This window comes from Euleptes europaea, chromosome 7, assembly GCF_029931775.1.
Source record: "Euleptes europaea isolate rEulEur1 chromosome 7, rEulEur1.hap1, whole genome shotgun sequence".
Taxonomy (NCBI): domain Eukaryota; kingdom Metazoa; phylum Chordata; class Lepidosauria; order Squamata; family Sphaerodactylidae; genus Euleptes; species Euleptes europaea.
In genome coordinates this window covers 11,564,180-11,591,583 of record NC_079318.1, presented here as the reverse complement: position 1 = coordinate 11,591,583, position 27,404 = coordinate 11,564,180, and the positions used below count along the sequence as shown (strand labels likewise).

General features: G+C 44.5%; 1 protein-coding gene across 1 annotated transcript in view; it reads right to left on the bottom strand.

The window, feature by feature from the left end:
• ESR1 (estrogen receptor 1) overlaps nt 1-27,404 on the bottom strand; it is a 288,535-nt gene that overhangs the window by 93,793 nt on the left and 167,338 nt on the right. The window contains exon 3 of the mRNA XM_056853656.1: nt 3,689-3,879. Coding sequence (XP_056709634.1) covers nt 3,689-3,879 — 191 coding nt within the window. The remainder of the gene's footprint in view (nt 1-3,688; nt 3,880-27,404) is intronic.

Sequence of the window (27,404 nt, the reverse complement as noted above, 5' to 3'; positions counted from 1 at the left end):
AAGGTAAGGGACAGGGGTGGGAGGCTGCTCCACCCATTCTGTGCCTCACCCACTCTCTCAAAATAGTGGCCATTTCCTCTGCCATGGTAACGTATTAACATTTGATTTTTTTTCAGGGGACTTTTGTGCAAACTTTGGGGCTAACCCATGTTTGTGCAATCATCTCCCTACTGTGCACCTGATACCAGTGTGTGGATTTAAAGATCAGCATGCTGAGGTCCTGGAACAGAATCAGATATGATGACATGAGTTCAGAGTGGCAGGCTCTGACACACAGTGGGGGTTCCAGAAATACCTTGATTACAAACTTGACTGGCAAGATGAGACTGGATAAATTATTTATAAGTGCTCCTATATCCCAAAGTTCTCCATGACTGTATTTCCCTTAAATGAATATTGCTTCAATTAATTCTCTTGCATTAATTCACTCCTCAGCCACAATAAAACATTCCACAAGCACTGATAGTGCAATACTTAAGCTGGGAAATGAAAAAATAGTGAGTGTTGTCATCAGCACCTCACTCCCCTCCTCTATATGGTCCCACCCAATTATATACTATATAGGATGAAAGAGTTCAAAGGCAGACTGGAATGTAGCCTGATGCCACAGATAGATGATTAGTAATCACCATCACAATCTTTGGCATTTACAGGAAGGAGCAGGAGACAGTGCAGCAAACTCTTCTTGATTCCATTATTGAAACACCGACATATCCTAGGATTCAAAATACTTTATTTCATCTGTGCACTTTTCAATTGGTGTTGATAAAGCTTCAAGAAAAGTTACAGTGTTATACAAAGCTAGAGTGAAAAGGGTGTGGGTTTAAAATGCACAAGAATCTTCAGAATAACCACCCATTTTGTTGTTTCTTCCAAAAAGGAAAGGTTAAAGATAGAAGTGCCATATGCCCACTGGGACAGGAGACCTCCTGTCTCAGCAGTTGTTGCCCACTGGTACTCCAGCAGTTGGTGGGAGAAAATGTTTTCAAAATCACCATCAGTGAGAGCATGACATCACCTCTGAGAAAACCCTGGAAAGGGGGTCAGTCCTCTTCAGGAAACTTCAGATACTCTATGGTAAAACCATAGAGTTGTTGGCGACTCCTAGAGGGGCATGATGACACTTCCAGGGAAAAAACAGAGGTGACACCACAGAGGGCTACGTCATGCCATCATCAACTGCACCCCCATGCCTTGTCTCCTGACCTCCCATTGGTTGCTGGGCACAGCCTGTCAACTCTTGTTAGGTAAGCTAAAGGTCCCCTGTGCAAGCACCGGGTCATTCCTGACCCATGGGGTGATGTCACATCCCGACGTTTACTAGGCAGACTTTGTTTGTGGGGTGGTTTGCCATTGCCTTCCCTTGTTACAGATGAGATATTAACCAGATTGATGGGGCATAAAACACAAGATTTCACTGCTCTGCCTTTACAAACAATTCTGGTCAATAAAGGACCCAGGTCCTTTCAGCCTGCCAATATTTCTCATGTAAAAGAAAAGTCTCAGCTAAGTGCTGACAGGTACGTTTGACTAAGCTAATAGGTACAAACAACAGTTACTTCTGATTGGATGAGAGAGATTTTGTTTCTATGCTCAGTTTTAAAATTCTACATAGAAAAATGCCAAATAAGGTAACTCTTTGTGCCCATAAATTGAGTAAAATAAAATAGATGTCACTGAAATGTCATGCTTGTTTAGTTTCCATTTAGAAAGGGGGGGAAGGTTTTGAGTTTCAAGGCGCTTTCTGTAGGATCTGATTTTGATCTCACAATAAAGATGAAAAGAAAAAAGCACAGCGGGATACCTTTTTAAAATCTTTGTTTCTGCCTAGAAAGAAAAATACAGTGTTGACTTTTGAAACAAAAATTATGTTTCCTGCAAACCAAAATTTTCACTTAGCAGGCATTCTTCTGCCTGGGGAAAAATTCCATAGGGGCATCTGCTACAGACAGTGAAACAAAAAAGAGTCACGTGTCAACTTACAGAGACTCATGAAAGATCAAGAGTTCACTGCTGTGGGCTAAGGTTCATTTAGCTGCACCGGATGAAGTGAACTCCAGTTCACAAAATCTTATGCCGCAAAAATTGCTTGTTTTGAAGGCACCGAAATATCACAATAAATAATAAAAAAACACACATTCTGAACAGAAAATAAAAAAAATTAATAACTGACCCGTGTTGGCTAGCATTTGTACAAGAGAATATTCATTATGAAAAGGAGCTGTTTAAAAAGTCTACTTTAAAAGGGAATCAGTCAGTAGCTACATTACATAGGAATCATCAGTTTGAGAGGATGCATTATCATACAGAGAGCACACTCCTCAGGTAATCACAAAAGGAGAGCAAGATAAGAGAATGCAAGTGGGAATTTTTTTTTTTGGAAAGAGTGTGAAGCATTATAGGAAGGAACAGGGTACAGGGAGACAAGACACATTAAAGAACAGAGGTTGGGTCTGAGGTCCCCAACGTGTGCCTTCTATAAAAGTCACATGTGAGTTGCAGGTTCTCCTCAATACCGGGGCTGTTTTGAATCGCTATTGTGGTATGCATGGAGAAGGGGCCTCGACCTTTTCCCATACCATTTTCGTGACCTGAAACAGACTGGCGGCGGGTGGGGGTGGACTATGCTAAATAGAACATCCACAGGCCTGTAGCAGGTTGGGAAAACAGTGAGGCTGAAGTTCACTGCTGTGGGCTAAGGCTCTTACAAACACACCACACATCACTATCCAAATCAGGAACCACACATGAGAACTGGGAATTGAGGAGAAACTGCAAATTCTGTGTGACTGTTATACGGGACACAGGGTGGGAACCCCAGACCCAACTTATGTATTTTGGAACGTGTGAATGTCAGTTTCTGAGGAGGAGGAGAAGAAGAAGAAGACGTACTACTACTAGTAGTAGTAGGCTTTTATATCCCACTTTTCTCGGCTTCAAGGAGTCTCAAGGTGGCATATAATCACAATCTCTTCCTCTCCCCACAACAGACACCTTGTGAGGAAGGTGGGGCTGAGAGAAATGTGACTAGCCCAAGATCACCCAGCAGGCTTAATGTGGAGGTGTGGGGTATCAAACCAGATTAGAGTGCTGCTCTTAACCACTACACCACGCTCAGTAAGGAGGAGATGGCTTCAATCTTTCAGTGACTAACTAGGTGAGATGCCAGAAGTGCTCCTCCCACCTTGAGAACTCACTGTAACACCGTTACACAGAGTCGGGCTACTGGTCTATCAAGTTAAGCATTGTCTACTCTGGCAATGGCTCCCCAGGGTCTCAGCTAGAGGTGTGTCACATCACTTACCGCCTGATTCTTTTAACTGGACATGGTGGGAATTGAGCTCAGGGACCTTCTGCATGCAAAAAAGATGCTCTGCCACTGAGCCACAGACCCTCCCCCTAAACACTCAGTCCCTAAAACAAACTACAGACTATTTGCACTACATACCCATCATATAAGAAGAAAATGTGTTTGAAAACATGGAAGATTAAACAATTACTTTAAAACATTACAAGTTTTTATATTGTTCTTGAAGAAAAAAATAGCTACCACAAAGTCATTTGAACTGTAGTTAAGGACTATCACATAATCATAAAACTTTACAAATTTACATTTAGTCTTTTTACAATGATACATTCCTTGCATTACTGGATTGAGAATTAGATTGGCTGATTTTGACAGGATTACCTTGGATACTTCTTTTGAAGAAGGCTTTGCAGCCCTCGCAGGACCAAACGCCGTAATGGTAGCCTGAAGCATAATCATTACACACAGCACAGAAGCGGGTCTCCTTGGCAGATTCCATGGACAAGCTTCCCTTGTCACTGGTGCAAGCCATTTGCTGTCTGCCACCGTGACGTCTGTTATCTGAGCCTGGCCTGTAAAATGAACATTGAGTGAACTCACGAACATTGAAAGGACTGGCTCTTCTTTGAAACATAAAATACCATTAATGACAGTATCTAATCCAGTTGTTGACATTTTGAGAGCATTTAGATGGGGCCCTATTGTGCTTTTTCCATGGGGCACAGAGTAACTCTGTTGACATTAATAATATCTTTACATCCTCTTCCTTGTAACATATAACACAGACTATCAGTGATATTATATGATCACACTGTCTCCACACCTCACAACTTTGGCTGCTGGGGGTGGGTGGGGAATACACAGCATGATGATGTCATGTATCACATGTTGTTTACGTTAGACATTACAAGGAATACACAGTAAAGAGATATGGAGCTCCATGCCTGTTATAACATCTAAGCTCTGTGTCTCCTATAACATCTACAATCCCAGTCAAGTCACGTGTCATCTCACATATTTGTCCAGGAGTGTGGTGTTAAACACAAAGCTGAACTAAAAACAGAATGTACATTCAGATGGCCTATATGACCTTTCAAGAATTCTGCAACTCCTTGTTTTTTTATCTCCCAGATTACACTGTCACACCATGGAGCTATGGTTCACAGGTTTTGTTTTTAACAGCCCTTATATCTTCCCTGACAACATTGGGATTTATCAGAATAATATTCTACTATTTTACTAAATTAGTATTTTAATCATACCAATCAATGGATCACCCTGTAGAGTAGGGCTTTTTAAACATTTTCCACTCGCAACCCCTTTTCACCCAAGACATTTTTATGCAACCCCAGGTATATAGGCATATAAAATAGGTATACAAATCAAACATTTACTGATAATAAGTAATAAAGAAAATTATTTTAAAACAATTCTTTGCTATACATATAATTTTACCTTTTATTAAAGACAAAAGCAAATTTGCTTACTAATCTGCATACTGTTGCCAAATTTTTCACAACCCCTACATTCATTTATGCAACCCCACATGGGGTCACAGCCCACAGTTTAAGAAGCTTTGCTGTAGAAGGTTGGAATAGTTATTATTCAGGTCTACTCCAAACCATTTCACTCCAGTGTGATCCAGAGAGTCAGAGACAGCAATACTTTGACTCACTATTATCCAGCTGTCAAAAGAAAAAAGCAACTGTTTTATTGAACAATTAGCACTATGATAATTGGATTCATTCTGTTGCCATATTTTAAGAATCAAAGTGTTATTCTCCACTTTTCCCTTTTCTTGTTCTTTATCTTTTTGGGAGGGAGAGAGTGAAGAGGAGCTGCAATATATGGTATAAATGGATAATCCCATGCTCAAGGTCAAAATACCCAGGCACTGCCCTGCAAACTCCCACTCTCAACTTTCATCTCCAAATGTTAGACTGAATTCCCCAATATCTCCTGATCTTTGGACCCAAACATTTCTGGAAAGTTTCCCATAGCATTCAAATGTTAACACCCCTGTCTATCAGTAATCCTTTATGACTGACTCCTTCAGCTAGATAACATTCCTTGAAGTACAACTGCTTAAAATAGGTTTCCACTACTAGAGATCTACAGGAGAAACCGGCAGGGATAAAGAAGAATGGTATAAACGACTGTAAGACAAGTTATAAGCAGAAAACTGGAAGCCATGGATATTTGTTTACTATTAAGTTACTGCAGTGGTGTTTGTAGAAGAAACTGTAAAGGATACATTTGGAGTCAACTCAAGCAATTTAAAAAAGAGAAAGGAATGAGATTGTCCATAGAGTGTGCAAATTAATGAACTTTGTTTTATGAACAAAGGCTTGGATTATGTGAGGTTCTCCAGCCAACCTCGGCAATCCCAAAAAGTCACTAGCTCAGACAGGCAGGTCTAAAGCAGGCAAACGTTTATTCAGGATCCGTATGTACAGTGTAAGCAATCCACAGGTTCAAAGCTGCTAATGGCAAACCAAACTACAAAGCATAACTTTAAGCACAGAGTCATCCCAGGTGCAAAACCAAGCGGCCTGGGAATTAGGAGATAACAGTGCCTGGTAGGAAGTAGGGAGTGAGCAAGCCATAATACTGAAGCTGCCTGCTAGAGACTCAAGGTCAGAGCAGGGGGGGGAGGAAAGGAGCGGGGACAGCTTGAACAGTTCAGAGAAACAAAACCAAAGGATAACCCTTGAACAGAAATGGGCCTAACTCATGTCAAGAGCCTGCCTGGACAGCATGACTCCTGATAGCTTGAACATCTCAGAGAAACACAACCACTAGGTACACTTGAACAGCAAAACCAATATGACTCTTGACATTCTGCCCCCCTTAAGACCCCCCTCCCAGGTCCGAGACAGGTCGAGGCTTTTTGGGGTAGGTATCATGAAACTGTCGCACCAGACGGGGGGCTGCTACATGTGGAGCCGCCACCCATTCATCATGTGCTGGTCCCAGATGTTTCCAACGTACCAAATAGAACAACTTCCCTTTTTTCAGACTGGAATCAAGGATTTTAGAAACTTCCAGATGCACCTCCCCTCCCACCACAGTTGGTACCTCGGGCTTAGGTTCTGGGTGGAATTGGGGAGCCGTTACATAGGGCTTGAGAAGACTGATATGAAACATCGGGTGGATTCCCCTGAGGGCTTTGGGAAGCGCTAGCTCTACAGCCACTTCGTTGATCACCCTAGTAATGGGATAGGGACCTACATACTTGTCACTGAGCTTTTTACATGGTCGTAGAGTACGAAGGTTTTTGATGGACAGGTAGACTTGATCCCCCACCCTAAAGTCCCACCCTGGGGAACGATGTTTATCTGCATGCTCTTTGTATTTGCGTTTAGCTCGCTCCAGATTTTTCTGTAGCCAAGGCCACGTGTTCTGAACCACCTGCACCCAATCTCCCACTTCACCTTTTATCCCCTCCTCCTGGAGTAGTTCTACATTCCCAAAGGGTCTGAAATCCTTGCCGTACACCACCTGGAAGGGACTGTACCCCGTAGACGAATGAGGAGCATTATTGTAAGCATATTCAGCAAAAGGCAGTAAATCCACCTAATCATCCTGATGATAGTTCACATAACAGTGCAAATAACATTCCAACACAGAATTAACTCGTTCCGTCTGTCCATCCATCTGAGGATGGTGTGCCGAAGACAAACCTTGCTCCACCCCCATTAGTTTTAAAAAAGCTTCCCAGAACTTAGCCATGAATTGGGCCCCCCTGTAGGAGATTATCTTGTGTGGGAACGAGTGATGTTTCATCACGTGTGTAATGAACATGCGTGCCAGCTTCTGGGCTGTTGGTAGTTACCAACTCACATCGGGTTGGAGGCACTGGACCCAGCTGCCCCGGAGGCGGAGGCGGTGGTTGGACCGGTTGGTTACCAGGAGCTGCCGGTTGATTGCCGGGAGGCTGCTGAGGCTGCTGTTGCTGCAGGTCGTTCAACTCGTGCCACATTTCTTGCATCAAGGTTTGCATGGCATCCATCCTTCCCGCCATCTCCTGCTTCTCGAAGAGGAGTCGCTGGCGTTCCTCCTCCCACTCGCGCCGCCAGACCGATTCCCTATGAGTCGGGTCATCCTCCAACCCCTCCAGCATCCCCAAAATCGCTGGCCTCCTGCGCCTTCTGTCCGCCCCCGACCCCATCCAAGGTCGGGGAGAATCCATCCAGGATCGAATCTTAAATACCGTAACCATCCCGGTGCCACTTGGTTTCTCGGCCACTGGCTTGTCCCCCTTCGAGCCAAGATCGGGTTCAGTCGGAGGCACCGATAGTTACATTTGATGGGTCGAGCGACCTTTTGTCTTATTTCCTGATCCAAGTGGATGTGTTCATGCGTGAACAGGGTGCAACCTTCACCTCGGACGAAAGCCGGGTTCAATACATTGCATCGCTGCTTCAGGGGGAAGCGGCGTCGTGGATGGTGCAACAGTACGAACTGCGCTCTCGAGTTTTGAGAAGTTTGGATGACTTCATGATAGCCCTCCATAACGGTTTGAAGACCCGCACCGGGGGGAACGGGCCAAGAAGGCTCTTCTGCAGCTGCGACAAGGGACTAAGTCGGTGGTGCAGTATGCTAGCGAGTTTCAATTGCTCTCAAGTAAAATTCTGGACTGGAGCGAGGCCACCCGAGTACAGTATTTTCAGGAGGGGCTCAATCCTGAATTGCAGCACTGGGCTTTTATGCAAGGGAATCCTCCGGACGTGGAGGGATGGGTGCGGCATGCAGCCGACATCGAAAACCATAGGCAACTGTTGCAACTCTCGAAGCAGCATACCACCCGGGAGACCAAGCCCCGTGGAGACAGGCCAGGCGCCCCTAAAGACTTTTGGTCCTTGCAAGGAGGGGGTCTGTCAGCGGCGGAACAGAGTAAACGTTTCCAGAGTGGTGCTTGTCTCGTTTGCGGAGGCTTGGGGCATTTTGCCTTTCGTTGCCCATCCCGGTCCGAAAAACCGGCCCCAGTCCAGCCAGCAGCTGTGGAGTCAGAGAAGGTGCGCACCGAGTGGCAGGCCCGCCGCAGAAGCACCCCGCCGGGACGACAGGGGACACCCACGGCTCTTCAGTTTCAACCCACCCAAGAACCGCCGAAAGCTACCAGCTCATCGGAGCCATGGATTACAAACCAAGACTCCTCTTCCTCCAGTGAGGGGGATTAGTGGAGCCCGCCGGCAAAAAACGCCATCGGTCTGCTGTAAAGGGAGCTCCACAGCAGGCGGCCCCGGACCTTGAGCAGGGAGCTCCGGTGATGGTAAGCGATCATGAGGACAGTGTGTTCATTAAGGTCGCCCTTGCGTTACCTGGGGGGGGCGTGTTACAAGTATCGGTGCTAGTTGATTCAGGCTGTGCTCGGACTTTAATAAATGAAGAGACTGCACGTGAATTACAGGTGAAGAGGGTTGAGTTGCCCGAACCCATTAAGTTTGCCCAGATGGACGGTAGTGACTTTGGGGGGGGGGGCGGTCACGCATAGAACAGCCCAGGTCGCTTTGGAAGTTGGGGAGCATTGGGAACAGCTCCATTTTACCATAGCCCCCCACTATTAAGTACCCCATAGTGTTGGGAATGAACTGGCTAAGTGGTCATAGTCCTACCATAGACTGGAAAGAACGGACTATTACGTTTTCGCAAGCTCAGTGTGACTGACACAGGTGGGAGGTGGCATTCAGAGAACAAGCAGCCGCGATGCAAGAGCTTCCGCCAGCAGAGGCTCCGCCGCCTCAACTCCCCAAGGAATATGCACAGTTTGCAGAAGTATTTGATGTGTGCACCTTCTTGTCCTCCTCCTTCTTGTCGTCTCCATTCCCCGCCATAGCCACCTTCGCGTAGGGTTGGGAGCGGACAACGGAGCAGAAAAAAGATTAGCAGCTTAATGTGATGTTCTCCAGCCAACCTCGGCAATCCCAAAAAGTCACTAGCTCAGACAGGAAGGTCTAAAGCAGGTAAACGTTTATTCAGGATCCGTAGGTACAGCGTAAGCAATCCACAGGTTCAAAGCTGCTAATGGCAAACCAAACTACAAAGCATAACTTTAAGCACAGAGTCATCCCAGGTGCAAAACCAAGCGGCCTGGGAATTAGGAGATAACGGTGCCTGGTAGGAAGTAGGGAGTGAGCAAGCCATAATACTGAAGCTGCCTGATAGAGACTCAAGGTCAGAGCAGGGGGGGGGAAGGAGCAGGGACAGCTTGAACAGTTCAGAGAAACAAAACCAAAGGATAACCCTTGAACAGAAATGGGCCTAACTCATGTCAAGAGCCTGCCTGGACAGCATGGCTCCTGATAGCTTGAACATCTCAGAGAAACACAACCACTAGGTACACTTGAACAGCAAAACCAATAGATACACTTGAACAGAAATAAGCATGACTCTTGGCATGACTCTTGACAGATTAAGGCTTGGCTCCTAAATTGCTGTTTCCTCTGTGTAACAGTAGTATTCGCAGTGGAACAGCATTTCTGTCTGTAGAGGAAGGAAAGGCAATTTTTGTCAATTCCCACTCCCACTGCAGGTCACGTCACTACATTTTCACCCACTGTCCTGGGAGTCTGTTGCACACAGGAGCATAACTTCAGGACACAAAGCTCTAGAGCGAAGGGAAAGGCAGGAAAGTGGCCCTCCTGGAGCATGACTCTGCTCAGGCTGCTTAGCATCCAAGTCTGGTTTATCATGATTTTATTAAGTGGCTGAAACAATTTGGTTGATCAATAAATCAAACGGAACCCTTTCCACCACTATTTTATTATCATTCACTTTAAGGACCACTGAGGCCAAAAAACCCTATAAATCTGAAATAATAGTAATAACAGCTTCTTGCCTGGCTGGACAATGGGGCTAGCTAATCTCCATTGTGTCACCTGAAGGTGATTGAATCAGCACTTCCAGCAGACCATTACTTATCCTATCTGCATCCACCTCAGCAATCAATCAGTATTCAAGAGAATAGTCTAGGCATTCTCTTGGGTCCTGTCTTTTTGTTGGAACCCCAGAAAAGCAATTCTTTGTCTCTGGTTTTCCTACCAGCTTATCTCATACTGCCTCAGGACCCATTTTAGAGTATAAATATTGGTCCTTTGGCCATTCATAGTGTGTGTGTTCTGGATCTGTGCATGCACCCCCACTTGCGTGTGGGCTCTTTCCTTTGTTTCTGGAAACGCTAGCTGTTTTTTGCTTTAGCACTCCTTTCCCTGGACGTTCCTTACAGACTGGTAACTATTATCCATTCCTGAAACCCTGTCCAACTTCCTCTCTTTTCTGTTCATTAGCTCTTTTGTGCTTTGTGTGCATATGTTCCTTGCTTAAAATATATTTCTTGTTTTACTATTTTTATTCTTTAGTAAAACCATATTTAATTATACAACTGCCTACTCATTTGAGAGTTTTCACCCAGGACTGTCCTGGAATACGTAGGTTATCGATCCCAGTGATCCCCCTTTCGCTCTCTGTCTCTAGCTAATTCACCCAACTGGATACTGCCTACTTAGGATAACATTCCTTCTAGCCTTACTTACCACTTCTTTGTCTTTGTCCATATAACCAATGCTTCTCTTTGCAAAACATTACACAAATGATTACAAAACTACAAATCCTAAGAACATAAACAATATACAATAATACATCTTTTGAAATACTATCCTTATTATATTGCTTTTGCTTCCTTTAATTTGACATTTTCTGGTGATCATCAGAGGTTTTGCCTCTGACTGATTGGTTTTGGTATGATTCCAATCCTTTGAACACATTTTATTGGAATGGGTCACCCTTATAACTTACTGAAAGGGTGATATACTAGAAGATGAAATAGGACTGAAAAGAAACACAGATGTAGTTGATGGGATTGAGAAAATCATTATTTTCGATTCAGCATTTCCATGTGCGGGCATAGACAAGTATCATTTTAGAAAGTCCATAAATACAAAACATTATGTTCTAGTATGTCAAGCTTGCAGTGATATTTCAGCCTTCTATCACAGCAAAATGACCATCCTTCATTTTAATAACCAGAACACAACCTATAAACAATTTTATTCACCAACACCACCAATCTGAATTTCATCCATTGACTCGTTTCTGGATGGTGCAGACATGCAATTTGATCCTGGTTTAATAAAGGGACCATTTAATAAGGAAAAAATACATTCGTCATTGGAGGGATTCTTTTGTCTAGTATGAAGACATAGACCACTTGTAGAGAGTACAGAAGTGATGTAGCACTGGAGTGACACAGTCACTAATAATTAGCAAGATCAAGGCATCTGAAAGACTACAGAACAGGTTTTATTAGGAAGTATGAATCTTTTCCATACTCTTGACAAACAATAAAACAAAGCAATATTTCTACAAGAAATGGCTGAAACACATACCTGAAAAGGTCTGTGCATGACTCATAAAACCAAAACCAAAAAAACCTGAGGATTTGTGGCTCAGTAGTATTCAGTGTTCCCGTCTGCCTTGATTCTCACCTGCTTCCAGCCAATTTCAGTGCTTCAGCAAGCTCTTTTGCCTAAAGCTACAGCTTCCAAATAAGTACTGAAAAAGCAATTGGTGGCTTCAGAAGTTTTTTTAAAAAATAAAATAGTGTTTATATAATAGAATATTAACTCTAAAAAATCTTCTTTAGAATCAGACAGAAAATATACAGATCATCATCTATATCTCTATTTCCCAAGTGTGCACCCTATCTACGGATATCTAGATTATATTAGGCTGAGGCCTTTCCCATCCCCAAAGCCTGCCCTCCTTAGGCTTCACCCCCAAATCTCCAGAAATTTCCCAGCCTGGAGTTGGCAACCTTAAAGAAGGAAGCAGAAAAAGAGAAGTCTATGAGGGCTTTCATTACAGAGAAAGAAGAAATAGTACGTGTGTGGAGGGGGAATGAGATGCCTCCTGCAAGTCCTTGCAGGTTACTGCTTGTATATTCTAATAGCAAAGTTGGACAAATCTGAGAATACTTAAATCTGGTGAGTGGAGCTGTAAATGGGCAAGACAGATCTTTCTACAAATCTGAACAATGCCCCAGGTTTGCAGAAAAAATATGAAATCTAAAAAAATACATTTGGGGTTTAAAAAAACCCAAAATGATAAAAGAAGTGCCTGTAGCTTTAACAAACGGATTCCCTCTGTGGCCATTGCTAGATAACCACAGCATTCCAAGGCTTGGTATCTGTGAGTAAAAGGCATGGCAAGGGGGCAGGGTCCTTTCCAGGGCTGCTTTGGCCTTTGAGGGAAGATTAATTGGAGCCAGGCTTGACAGCAACCACTGGGTGATTTGATACCACCTGACTTGCATGACTCAACTAGACTGGCTGCTTGATACTCTTCAACAGTACTCACCTGATGAAAGCCAGTGTGGTGTAGCAGTTAGAGCTTCAGAGTAGGGTCTGGGAGACCAAGCTTCAAATTCCCATCTTTCTGTGGAAGCTCACTGAGTGATTTTGGGCCAGTCACATACTTTCAGCCTAATCTACCTCACAGGGTTGTTGTGCGGAGAAAAAAGAAAAGAGCAGAATATGTTTTGGTCCCCTCTGTGGAGTAAGGTGTGGTATAAATGAAATAAATAATAAATATGGCTGAAGATAGGAGGCAGATAAAAGAAAGGTTGGAGAATAGCTGAGAAAGTGAGAATGAGGCAGTGAAAGGGGAGAAAATATGGGGGTTGACAGGAGGAGGGAAACTGGAAATGGTGTGGGAGGGGGATACAGGGGAAAGTGAAGTACCGCCTTTCACAAGCCCTGGAGTGTTCCCTACCATGAAAGTGACACATAACTGAGTCATAGTTTTCCTAGGTAGAGGCTCCTGGGGGGAGGGATACCTGATGACAAAAGGGCAGATAAATGCAGGTTCATTATTGGGTAAGAAGCAGAGAAGGAAGCAGGAGAAGGGGAGAGGCTATGAGGACTTTTAAGGAAAAGAAAAAGGAGATTGTGGGGGAGAGGGGAGAGGAAGAAGAGTAAGTTTTCATATACTCCTTTTCTCTAACTTTAAGAGTCTCAAAGTGGCTTACAATCACCTTCCCTTCCCCTCCCCACAACAGACACCTCGGGAGGTAGGTGGGGCTGAGAGAGAGCTGAGAGTACTGTGACTAACCCAAGGTCAGCCAACAGGCTTCATGTGGGGGAGTGGGGAATTGCTAGATGAGAGTCTGCTGCTCTTAACCACTACACCATGCTGAGATGTCTCCCGCAAGTTCTTGCTGGTTTTCACTTGCAGTTTTTTAATACAAGCAGATGGTCTTTTAATACAAGCAATATGAGGACATAGGGCAAAGCAGAAGTTGAGCAATCAACACTTCATGAGGACCAGTGCCTATTGGGTAGCCAGGAGCAAAAAGAAAGAATTTCACCTCTTGACTGCACCAAGCAGCTGGCTAGAGGCTGAGGAACACAGTAGTATTAGAATCACAGGTAGGTCGTGGTCCCTTTATGTGTGTTTGGTAGGCTCCCCCCAGTAAACTAAATTTAGTCTCTGGAAAGGTCTTGCTCATGGATCCAGTCTGGGCTGGATTTTTGTACACACTACAAAAAAGAGGGGAAAGAGATAGCACAAAAAATAACTGTACTTCCCCTCACCATTGGTCCAAAGTAATATATAAAAAGGATCTTATTGGGGTGTGTCACAATTTCCAGATGCAAAAACATCTTTCATACCCCACAATTTTTAATGTTATATGTAATTCATCTGTACCCGCCTTTCACCCCAATGGGGGCCTAAATTGGCTTACATTGTTCTCCTTTCCTCCATTTTATCCTCACTACAATCCTGTGACGTAGGTTAGGCTGAAAGAATGTGATTAGCCCAAGGTCACCCAGTGACTTTCCATCGCATGAGTGGGGATTCCAATCCAGGTCTCCCACAAATACAGTTCCTGTGTAGCTGCACCAGTTACTCCTGGTTACTCAGAACAGAGAGCAAGCCTGACCCAGGAGCTTCTATAGCATTAGTAAATATCACCTGTTCTATTGTAGCCTATTTGGTACAAGGAGGCTTTCTTGGTTGTTATGGCTGGTTTCTGTGCAGTTCTATCCTTTTATCAGAACTGGGGGTGATGCATAGACAAAATGTCTGCTTAACACCTATCAAGTCAGTCACTAATTCAAGACTCATAGGAGCATAGAGTTGGAAGGGACCTCCAAGATCATCTAGTCCAAACCACTTTATGACGCAGGCAACTCACAACTACCTCCCCTCCCCACACCCCAGTGACTCTTGCTCTATCCCAAACTCATTTTAGGCTTAGATCCTGGCACAGAATAAGGCTTATAAAGTGAATAGCAACTATAATTTTGGTGCATGTTTAATAAGATTCCTTTTTTTTTCATGCAGAAAGCAAAACTCCCTTTCTCTTTCTGATCAGCAATCGGGAACAAGCAGTTAACTGCTGGGAAAAAGTTAATTCTGATCATTATTCAGCTACACAGCCTAACAGAGCAATTTTCAAAGGTACAGCCTTTTGTCAATGCAATACAGCCAGAATGTTGAGTTGCAGACTTGTAGCAAGAAAACAGATGCTTGTCAGAGAAAGGGGGAGATAAAACCATAGTTACACAAGCAACCTCTGTCCACACTGGCCAGACTTTTTCAGGTCTGAACTGATGTTCACAAATATATCAAACTTTAGGACCAGCGGAAATATTTAGGAAGTTGAATTAATCATTTATTGTGAGACTTGCCAGTCAGCCAAAGGGGATTAATACATTATTAGATGTGGACTCCCTGATGATAATTTGGACACAATTAAATATTTTACAAAACAAAAATACATCTTTATGAAGCACTGTTGCAACAGAAGAAAGGACAATTGTACAAAAATAGAATCTGGAAACTAAGTTTAAATGTGTAGACTTGGCCAAATATTACAATCAATTTTTACTAAATATTACAATCAATTTTTACTAAGAGAAATATACAGGCTTTGAAAAGAGTCTTCAAACGCTTCCAGCTCAAACATTATGCTAGCATTGTAATTATAAAATTATATTTCTGGCATGATATACAAGGAAGGAATCACAGGCTTTGTTTTTAGAGGTAGGACTGAGACGCTCCAGATTTGCACCGTGTGTAAGTTTGGCCCACAAGGGACTTATGTTGACCACAAAAACCAATTTGAGATTCTTTTAAATTCCATATTGAATCTAATATTATTTTTATTTCATATTGATTGATTGCATATCAATGTAATTAGGTTTTTAAAAATTCCTTTTTACTATTCTCATACATTTTCATACCATGTCTATGCTATTTCATACCACGTACACATTATATGCCATTTATATACAACTGACACTAAATGCTGAAATGTGTTAATTTTAACAGGCAGATGTCAGGAAGGTGCAGAAATAAAGACTCCCAGATTTGTTTCTCACAGGGGAGAAATGAAATTGAAATGGTGATATTTGAATCAAAGCCAGAAGGAGAATATGGCATCTAAGTACTTCAGTTAGTACTTCATGGCAAAATAGGTTATTTCTGGATTATCCCTAAATTCTGGATTATCCCTAAATTGCCCCATACACAGACAGGGAAGAAGAGAGTTTTTTTCACAGATCGGTCTCTTGTGCCTAGTGACATCATCACACAAACAATGAAGGAAGATCTTACTATAAAATAAAGTTTCTACCCCTGCTTAAAGGGGATGCAGTAGAAATCACAGTACACCAGTCTTTCCTAATAGTCTCATTAAACTTCCCTTGACCCATCATGAATGAGAATTCTAATTCAAGTTTTACAATAATAATTTTAGGCTATTACTATGTAAACCCTGACCTAGATGGCCCAGGCTAGCCTGATCTCGTCAGATCTCAGAAGCTAAGCAGGATCAGCCATGGTTAGTATTTGGATGGGAGACCACCAAGGAAGTCCAGGGCTGCTATACAGAGGAAGGCACTGGCAAACACCTTTGTTAGTCTCTTGCCTTGAAAACCCCATAAAGGGGTCGCCGTAAGTCGGCTGCAACTTGACGACACTTAACACACACACATTACTATATAAATTGTTCCAGACAAACCACTGCAACACTGAAGGCTTCTGACTAATACATTTTTATTACTAATGATGCAACTTTTGCTACAATAGTATTTTGTAATTTAAAAAACCCTTTCTTTTGCATCTTTTAAAGTTAAAAAGGGGTGCCAGGCTGCTATCTGTCCTTCAAAATCAAAGGAAACTAGGATCATTATTAAAGTTGCCAAACTGAGCCCTCAGAAGGACAAAGAAGTGAAACACCTGCTTGAACAACCTTCTTCCCTACATTACAATATTCCAGTTTACAAAAGCTGAAAGGCAGACAAATGTTTTCAATTAATTAATCAAATATCTTTTATAGTGAAACATTTTCCCACATTCCTTTCATCTGCAGGTGAACAGATACCAGCTCTCTTTAGGCATTGGCTTCAGGGCCAAATGTGTCTACTCCTTCTGAAGACATCAAAGTTAGCAGTCATCACCACATTTTAGGGAAATGGAATTCCAAAAGTTAAGTGAGCACTGCATTAACAAGTATCTAAATATCTGTTTCTCAAGTGTGGACAGATCTGTGGCTACCTAAATCCACAAATCGCACCCACACTGAGAGAAAGGAGATTTTTCTCCAAACTTGGAGGGAAACAGAGGTTTGCAGAAAAATCATAAATAAATTAAAAAAAAAAACCATTGGAGAGGGTTTAAATCAGCCCAAAATAAAAGATTGTTCTCTGCACAAGAGTTGCTTGGTTCCAGTCCGCCAGCCTGGGTGGTGGCAGAAGCCGGGTGCCATGATGGGCCCAGATGTAGTGGCAGAGCCTGGGAGCCACATTGGGCCCAGAGGTGGCAGAGCCCAAGAGCTTTGGCAGGCCCAGCAAGAAAGTTTGTGTGGGGGGGTTTGTCTGAAGGAGGGGGAGAGAAGGAAAAAGAAGAGAAGGGAAATTGCCTGGGGGAAGAAATAGAGGGGGGAGAGAAAGAGGAGGCAGAAAGAGGTCGGGGAAGAAGGAGACATTGTCTGGGGTAAAACAGAGGGGAGAGAGGATTGGTGGAGAAGGGGTGGGGAGAAACTGATATAGAAGAAGTGAGGAGAGAAAGAGGCGAGGGAAGATTGATACCGTGTTTCCCCGAAAATAAGACACTGTCTTATATTTATTTTTCCTCAAAAAGACACACTATGGCTTATTTTCAGGGGATGTCTTATTCCGAGGGAATCAGAACTGTCCTCCCTCTTGGCTCCCGTTCTCCCCTTACCACCCCCTTCCGGTCCCTGGTCTTTTCCACCCCAGCCCCGGGCGCGCTGGTTGCCGGGCCTTTGAAGCAGCCGCGGGAGACTGCATCTGCTCAGCTGGGCTCCTCCTGGTCTTCTCCACCCCAGCCCCGGGGTGCCTTATTTTCGGGGTATGGCTTATATTAAGCAAATGCTTAGAAATGCTGCCTCGGCTTATTTTATGGGTATGTCTTATTTTCGGGGAAACACGGTAGATAAAGGGTAGGGGCAGAAAGAGCAAGGGGGGAACTTTGACAGAGAATGGGGGAGAGGAAAGGAAGCAAAGGCAGGGAAAAGCCCCCTTCCTGCAAGTTTCTTGCGGGTCCCCACTTGTTTGTTTCTACTAATCCCAGACCTACTGCTAATCAATTTAACTGAATGACCTTGAGTTTAAGTACTGAGAGAATCTGAGAGTAGTAGTATAGTAAAAATTACACACAGTATTCTAAAGGCAAGAGCACAACATATTTTGGTAGTGCCATCGTACCTTCATAATTCCTAACCATGTATTTGCCTTTTTCTTTTGCTCAGCAAGTTAGATGCTTTCCTGACCTCTGTTTTAATATGCAAACAATGTACAGTCATTACTACATTCTTGGGAGATCCAAACATATTACGTTCCCGGCAGTAGTGTGTTAGTTGTATAAAAAACAGTGGACTGTATCTTACATTCTACTCAGCAAAGTTTGACGGTTTCCTCCAACCTAAGGAGTCTTCCTCTGATTTAAATGGCTCTTCCTCCAATAGAAGAGACACGGAACATCCTCCAGACTACAACAGGATACTGCGCAGAATTTCAAAAAGTACAGCCTGTCCTGCCCTGGGCAACAATGTGCATCTGATGCATTTACCTTGTTCTGTAGAGGAGCCCGGTCTTCTTTTGCACTTGGTCACCCTGCTGTTAACTTTCCAGAAATCTTCCAAAAATAAATATTGAGGCCTTTGAGATTAGGGACACAGGAGCATATGAAGTGGGAATGTTTATCAAATGACAATTAGCTACTCGCACGGGGAAGAATAAAGCAAACTCCAAGAGGATTGCTACATACTAAGGGGTATTCTTCACGGTGGATTTTGCCTCGGTTTCGAACCGGAGCAAATAATAAACTGATTTAAATAGCTTCTTCATGGCAGTGCAGATTCTCCCCCCATCCCAATTTTTCACGGGAGAAACAGCGCACTTCTCTGCGCTGCTTACGTCTGCTGCCGCTCATGACTCACCGCTCCAAATCCGCCTAATCCCGCCCACTCTTCCCATGATCCTGTGTGTGTGTGTTGGGCGGGGGGGCATCCCAAGAGCAGCAAATCCAAGCCAAAACTCCCGTCACCCTTCTGAAGAGAGGCAGCCAGTCTGCTCTGGGTCTCCCTCCAGCCGGTGTGATCCTATGTGTGTGTGTGTGGGGGGGACCATGAGAGCAGCAAATCCAAGCCAAAACTCCCGTCACCCTTCTGAAGAGAGGCAGCCAGTCTGCTTTGGGTCTCCCTCCTGTCGGTGTGATCCTATGTGTGTGTGTGGGGGGGGACCATGAGAGCAGCAAATCCAAGCCAAAACTCCCGTCACCCTTCTGAAGAGAGGCAGCCAGTCTGCTTTGGGTCTCCCTCCTGCCGGTGTGATCCTATGTGTGTGTGTGGGGGGGGACCATGAGAGCAGCAAATCCAAGCCAAAACTCCCGTCACCCTTCTGAAGAGAGGCAGCCAGTCTGCTCTGGGTCTCCCTCCAGCCGGTGTGATCCTATGTGTGTGTGTGGGGGGGGGGGGACCATGAGAGCAGCAAATCCAAGCCAAAACTCCCGTCACCCTTCTGAAGAGAGGCAGCCAGTCTGCTTTGGGTCTCCCTCCTGTCGGTGTGATCCTATGTGTGTGTGTGGGGGGGGACCATGAGAGCAGCAAATCCAAGCCAAAACTCCCGTCACCCTTCTGAAGAGAGGCAGCCAGTCTGCTTTGGGTCTCCCTCCTGCCGGTGTGATCCTATGTGTGTGTGTGGGGGGGGACCATGAGAGCAGCAAATCCAAGCCAAAACTCCCGTCACCCTTCTGAAGAGAGGCAGCCAGTCTGCTCTGGGTCTCCCTCCAGCCGGTGTGATCCTATGTGTGTGTGTGGGGGGGGGGGACCATGAGAGCAGCAAATCCAAGCCAAAACTCCCGTCACCCTTCTGAAGAGAGGCAGCCAGTCTGCTTTGGGTCTCCCTCCTGCCGGTGTGATCCTATGTGTGTGTGTGGGGGGGGGGGGGGACCATGAGAGCAGCAAATCCAAGCCAAAACTCCCGTCACCCTTCTGAAGAGAGGCAGCCAGTCTGCTCTGGGTCTCCCTCCAGCCGGTGTGATCCTATGTGTGTGTGTGGGGGGGGGGGGGGACCATGAGAGCAGCAAATCCAAGCCAAAACTCCCGTCACCCTTCTGAAGAGAGGCAGCCAGTCTGCTTTGGGTCTCCCTCCTGCCGGTGTGATCCTATGTGTGTGTGTGTGTTTGGGGGGGGGGACCATGAGAGCGGCAAACCCAAGCCAAAACTCCCGTCACCCTTCTGAAGAGGGGCAGCCAGTCTGCTTTGGGTCTCCCTCCTGCCGGTGCGATCCTATGTGTGTGTGTGTTGGGGAGGGGAATCCTGAGAGCGGCAAAACCCCCATCACCCTTCTGAAGAGGGGCAGCCAGTCTGCTCTGGGTCTCCCTCCTGCCGGTGCGATGCTGTTAGAGTGGCAACTCCCCCAGCCAATCACCGTTCTTGGGGGAGGAGAAAGGAGACGTCCCGGGGAGCGAAGCAAACATTTCTTCATGGGCATCCGAGCAAAAAAACGCTCTTTTACTGGAAAGTACGGCTCAGAAGTGGTTTGGATTGCCTCTCTTTTAAACCGGCTTATTTTGCTCAGTGAGTGAAAACACGGCTCTGCAGTGAATAACCAAAATTTGCCTCCGACGCAAAACAGCGTCGAAGCAGCAGCAAATATCCATGAAGAATACCCCTAAGAGAACATTCTTTCAAGTTAATTCTAGAAGATCAGATCATGGTAAACAAACTAAACAGGGAAAACAAAGATGGGACGCTTTGACAACAGTAATTTATTTGCGGCCATGTCAAGGTCTAATTAGCCAGCACCCAACCACAGAGGCTCCACCTGGATCACATAGAGAGGATAATTATGTGTTTGAATTGGTATCGCTTGCTAAAGGTAATCTCCCAGCCCCTGTTGGAACTTTTCCAAATGCTACTACTTTGATTCTGCAGAGCTGTACACTGTAAATTCTGCCTGTCATATGACAGAGCATTTCCCACAGCTCCAATATTGATCATTCTTGCTTTTCTATTGTATGTACAATGTGAACAGACAGCACACGCCTTTCTGTTGGCTGCTTTGCCAACAATCTGCTGTGCCAGAATCTCATTCAGAATTTCACACAAGAACCCCACTGAATATCCATTCTCCTCTGCAAGTGACATAATGGCTTAATCATATGTAAATACATGAAAAGAAACACTGCAGAAATATCTTGAGGTCAAAGCCAACAGAATAAATTTTTGTTGGGATGATGCTCATGCTATCTCTGCTAGCAGTTTGCTTACATCAGGGGTCCTCAAACTACGGCCCGCGGGCCGGATCCGGCCCCTCAGGGTCTTGAACCCGGCCCCTCAGGCCGGGCCCAAAACCAGCGGCATGCCTCCCCGCTGGGAACTACGAGCCCCATGATGCAGAGTGGCCTGCCTCTGGATGGAAACAGGAGGGGGAGAAAGCCCGTTCCCCCTCCCGCTGCATGCCAGGAGCGGTAGTTCGAAGCGGCCCTCTGCGGCCTCCGCATGGGGATGGCCTCTGACCGGCTCCGCTTGGACACCATCTTGTGACCTGAGGCGGCCATCACCATCTCCTCCTCCTTTCCCCTCCCTCCCTGCCTGCCTGCCTTCGTCCAGCCCTCCAAAAGAAGGAGCTGAGGAGACTGCCGCCAATTGCAGCCGCCGCCGGTGGTTTGGGAAGAAGCCAGAGGCAGCCGACCCGGACCTCAAGCTGGTAAGGGGGGCAACGGCTCGCCTCTGGGGCAACTGGCCTTCCTCTCTTTCCCTCCCACCCCTTCCCCTCCGTCTAGCCTCCTCCCTCCTTCGCCTGGTCCCGAGTGCGCCTACTCAGGAGTAAACTGCATTGACTCCCGGTAGAGCTTAGCCCGCCGCCTCCTGTCCGTAGTTGCTCCCGTCTAAGCCGAATTCGGCCAATTATGCACGGGAGGTTTTGCCTTGGATTTGCCGCTCTCTAGAGGCACATTTTCCCCATCTTGCATTCTCAAAACTCTGCATGGGGGGGGGGCTTATTGTTGAGCTTTGAGCATTCAGATGGGAAAAATGTGCCTCTAGAGAGGGGCAAATCCAAGGCAAAACCTCCCGTGCATAATTGACCAAAAATAAGCCCCCATGCAGAGTTTTGAGAATTCAGATAGGGGAAAGGTGCATCTAGGGAGCGGCAAATCCAAGGCAAAACCTTCCACGCATAAACATTTCCCCCCATCTGAATTCTCAAAAACTCTGCATAGGGGCTTATTTTTTTACTTTTGAGGATTTGGCTGGGGAAAATGTGCATCTAGAGAGCGGCCCTAGGATTGCACTGAGATAGAAATTTTTTAAAATAAATAAGCCCCATATAGCAGCATGCCCAGGAAGCATCAAGCCGACCTCCTGCAAGACTGGCGACCCGCCCTGCAGCCCTCTCCTTCAAACTGACCTTTCCCACTTCCCCTCCTAAATTTACCTCTATTTTTATCCTTATTTATCCTTATTTTCCCTCTCCCTTTTAAAATTTAGCCAAAAGCAAGCCCATACTTCCCATTGAAATATTATCAGTTTATGTTGATTAAAATCGTTCTTCATTTTAAATATTGCATTGTTTTATTTTTTGTGCACTACAAATAAAATATGTGCAGTATGAATAGGAATTTGTTCATATTTTTTTCCAAACTATAGTCCGGCCCCCAACAGTTTTTGAGGGACAGTGAACTGGCCCCCTGTTTAAAAAGTTTGAGGACCCCTGGCTTACATGAACAACCTTGATTTGTGCCACTTTTTCTCCAGCCCTAAAACACATTGGTATTATTACCATAAATGCTAAACCATATTGCCCTACACCTGCTTTGGGGTGGGTCAGTTTTTTTAAAAAATGTCCCACTGCAGCTTATTGGGTGCCTTGGCAGTGTATGGGCAATTAAAAATGCTCAGGAGACAGAAAGTGAGAGGGTCAGACTTAGAAAGTGTTGACAGAAAATGAGGCAATAAGGAATGGATGTTATTGGGACAGGAACCTGCCCCATATCCTCACTGCTTCGCCTCAGCCATTTAAAAAATTCACATTGGTAGGGTAGGAATAAGGGGACTGGTAGGGTTGCCAGGTCCCTCTTCACCACCCGCAGCAGGTTTTGGGGGCGGAACCTGAGGAGGATGGGGTTTGGGGAGGGGAGGGACCTCAATGCCATAAAGCCCAATTGGCAAAGCAGCCATTTGTTCCAGCTGAACTCATCTCTGTCGGCTGGAGGTCAGTTGTAATAGCAGGAGATCTCCAGCTATTACCTGGAGGTTGGCAATCCTAGGGACTGGTGAAAGTGACAGTTCTAAAGGAGAGTGAATTCTCCTGAACTTAAACAGCAATCAGATTCACGGCCAGAACACTGGAAAATCCCAGAGTGAAATCATAAATGTCTGCTTTGAAAAAAACACTGTCTTTTCCCCTAAAATGTCCTAAGGAAATATACCGACAGATCTTGGGTGGCAATACTGCGTAGCTTACAGCCTCAGGACTTCACTACAAAGGCCCCCCTTCTGTTCCTCCATTTGTATATCCTTCATGACTGATCTAAGCATGAGGGATGTTCAAAAAAGAGATGAAAACCCAGACATGTGGAGCTGAGACAGTAAAGAGCTTTATGGATAAGCACTGTCACCTCGAAGTGGTCCAAGAAATCAACAAAAAAACACATTCCATCAATTTGTATTCTCAATTTTAATTAGCATCATAGAATTGAAACTTCTTTTCTGCCCTCCTAACCCTTGTCTCTTCTGCCTCACTGTAGATTGTCAGACTTCAGGCAAGTACTTGTAGTAATTTGTTTTAATTTGCCGTTAAGTGCCAAGTGAATTTTAAACCCATCTTAAATTAACATTAAAAATTAAAAAAATTGTAATGGTTGCCTTTTGCACAGAAGGCAGACAGTAGCTGAAATTTCCAAACAGTTTTTAAAACAATAATTTTACATTGGCTGTTTCCATAGGGAGGTTTTTCTCTGCCTTGGCTTCTAAACTGGAGCATTGCTTTTTTGAGTAACCATATGACATTATGCTCAAATTGCTGACTTTCCAGGGTTTCTCTGTCCTCAGTGGGCTCTTTTTCAAGCCTGCTTTATTTTAAAGGACACAGTCCAAGCAACATGTTGTGTGGAACAAATGGTACGAATTTCCTCATCATCAGTAACTTCCAAATGCCATTTTCCAATCATTCATTCCTGTTGTTTCAGTGCAGAGCTTTAAAATAAATGTTTCATATTTCTATTTCAAATTTTAGTTTCTCTGAATTCCCAGTTTTCATTTCTTAAAAATGAAGTTCCCAGCCCTTTTTGTTGTGGAGATATAAGAGGAAAGGTGTGGGCACTTTTATCCCAATTACTTGGAAAGGAATGAGGAGGAAAAGCTACAAGGTGACTGGAGTAATACTTTTTGTATGTTGATATTGTGCTACAGAACATGTGTGAAGAAAAACAAGGGAAGCAAGTAGCCATGGCAGCCATGATGACTATGCCCCTGAAAGCTGATGCAGAATTACTGTAGAGCAAACAGAAAGAAAAATTTGGAAAAAAGGATGAAGGAAAGTGTGTAGAAAACTCCTGCATGGGAGTGCCAATGTACATGCCTTTACATTGTTAGTGGCAATGAAAGTGATGCAGAGAATCTCCACTGTATGGAAGCAGTCATTGAGAGAATCCTCAAGATTACAGATAGGGGGTGACAACAGAAAAAACTCTCCTTGTTTTCCAGGAAAAGATGAAGTTGGCAAAACAGTTACAGTGGACAGAATGTACTCCTAGCTATTGCTGCTGCCTGTTTTTTTAGGAAGCACAAGTGGGAACCCACAAGGACTTGCAGAGTGAATTTCTCTCTCCCTGTGTCCTGCCTCCTCCACTTCCAACCCACCAGCCAACCTTTCTTTACCTTCTCCCCATCTTCAGTTTTCCACCCTGCCCTACCCTCTACCCAGGAAAACTATGGCCCAGTTGCATGGTGTTGGATGACAGGGCAGGCCCAGTTGTACAGCGGGGAGCCTGCAATGACTTGTGAAGGGCACCCATTTTCCCCATCTCAATTTCCACACACTATTTCCTCTTTCCCTTCACCTGGCAACCCACACCCCCCATCCTCAGCCTTCTCTGCTTCCCACCCACCTACCTTTTATCTACCCCTCCATCTTCATATATGGTTATTATTTATTTACTTCATTTATAGCCAACCTTTCTCCACAATGGGGACAAAGTTAAGATAGATTTTTAGTTAAGATAGATCTAAGATTTTAATAGTTATGATTGTGTGTGTTGTTATGTTTTATACCACCATCTGGCTCACACAGGGTTTGGCTATGCCAGCGCTTCCATCTGCACTGCATTGCCTTGCATGGTCTCAGCTGTGCTGAGTGCCACCATTTGCCTTGCCTTATGCAAGGCTTGGCCAGGCCAGGTGCCACCACCTGCCACACCTTGCCTTGTGCAGGGCTTGGTCCAAGTGCTTTATCTCGCATGAGGGCTCGACTGGGTTGGGTGTCTGTGTCTGTCTTGCCTCAAGAGAGTTGAGCCAGGTTTGTTTGGGGCTCCATCAGGCCAGGATCTGCCTTCCCTGCCTTACCTCAGGCTGGCTGGGCGTTGCCCTTAGTACCTGCAGGACCACCTCTCCCAATACACCCCCCAAAGAGCACTTTGATCTGCTGGAGAAATCCTACTGGTGATCCCTGGCCCAAAAATTATCTGGCTGTCTTCAACCAGGACCAGAGACTTTTCAGCACTGGCCCCAGCCTGGTGGAAACCGTGCCTAGTGAAATCAGGGCCCTGAGAGGCTTAAAACGGTTCCACAGGGCCCTTAAGACTGAGCTGTTCAGCCAGGCATATGGTTGATGGAAGCAGCGGTTTCCATTCTGCTAGCCTCCCCCCCTTTTTTTCTGATTATGGGTTGTTTGACTGAGATCTCCCCCTGAATGGATGCCTGCACTTGTTTATACTGCTTGTAGTTTGGCACCTATTTTAATTGATGTAATTTAAATTTTAAGTGTATTAAATTACTGATATTTTTATTATATTCTTGTTGTGAGCCACTCAGAGCCTGATCCTGTCAGGAACGGGCAGCATACAAATCAGATGGATGGATGGATGGATGGATGGATGGATGGATGGATGGATAGATAGATAGATAGATAGATAGATAGATAGATAGATAGATAGATAGATAGATAGATAGATAGATAGATGGATAGATAGATGGATAGATAGATAGATGGATAGATAGATAGATAGATAGATAGATAGATGGATGGATGGATGGATGGATGGATGGATGATATTCCATGTGCATATTTAATCATGTGGACCTGGGGAAAACCTGAGAAAAATGTAACATACAGTCAAGCCCTGAGTTCTCATAGTCCATCCCTTGTTTAGATTCAGTTTCAGTTCATTGTCCCTCATCCACTTGACTAATGTGTGTGTAAAGTCCAGTCAAGTCGCAGCCTACTTATGCCGACCCCTTTTTGGGGTTTTCGTGGCAAGAGACTAACAGAGGTGGTTTGCCAGTGCCTTCCTCTGCACAGCAACCCTGGTATTCCTTGGTGGTCTCCCATCCAAATACTAACCAGGGCTGACCCTGCTTAGCTTCTGAGATCTGACGAGATCAGGCTAGCCTGGTCCATAGTAGTTCTTAATTTGTAATCCCCTACTGTCTCCCCAGTATCCGACACTATCATCTAATTCCCACCCCCACCAGCCATGAGTATAAAACTTGGGACATAAAACCAGCATGCCAAATAAGGCAACTTTATATATCTAATTCTGAACATGCCCCCAGAATGCACATCAATAAGACCATGTACAGAGAAGGGGGACTTTTCTACAAACCTGGGATAGCCCCGTTTGCAGAAAAGTCTAAAAAGAAAACAAGAAAAACAAGTTTTATGTCCTTCATGTAAACAATGGTTATGTAAATAGGCTGTATCACTACATGATTCAGAAGTCAAATCACAGCATTACATGAAAACTTTTTGTGTCCTTTTTTAAAAGGGGGAAGCATTTGACCAGGTAAATAGTTAACGCTTTTTAAAATGCTTAATTATCTGAAAAATTCCTCAATAAAAATTTGCATCATGATGTTAAAAGGATTTAATTTCAACTATGATAATGGCATGTAGCAATCAGGAATTCAAAAGCAATTTACAGAAACCCATAAACACTAGGTTCAAACCAGTTTTGCAAAAGCCAGTTAATGTTTTCTCATTTGACTTCCATGGAAAGTAATTGCTGTCATGTTTTCATGGGTTTGTTACACTACTTGAGAGCTATCATATACGTCTATAAATACACAGACGGAAGCTAGAAGTATACAGAATTCTTCAAATAAATTGGATCACACTTCATTTGAAATAGCTGCAACAGAACCTGAACCTTATTTTTTAATCTAGAATGACATTCTGAGTACTATAACAGTAAAGCTGGGTATCTGAAATTTGTAATACATGTTGGCACTATAGCAGTTAACCAGTAAAATATAGGTTTTTTATGCATGGTCACTTTAACCTCCTTTATTTCATGTTTCAGCCAGGATCAAATTTTTCAGTATGCACAATATCTCATTCCTTGG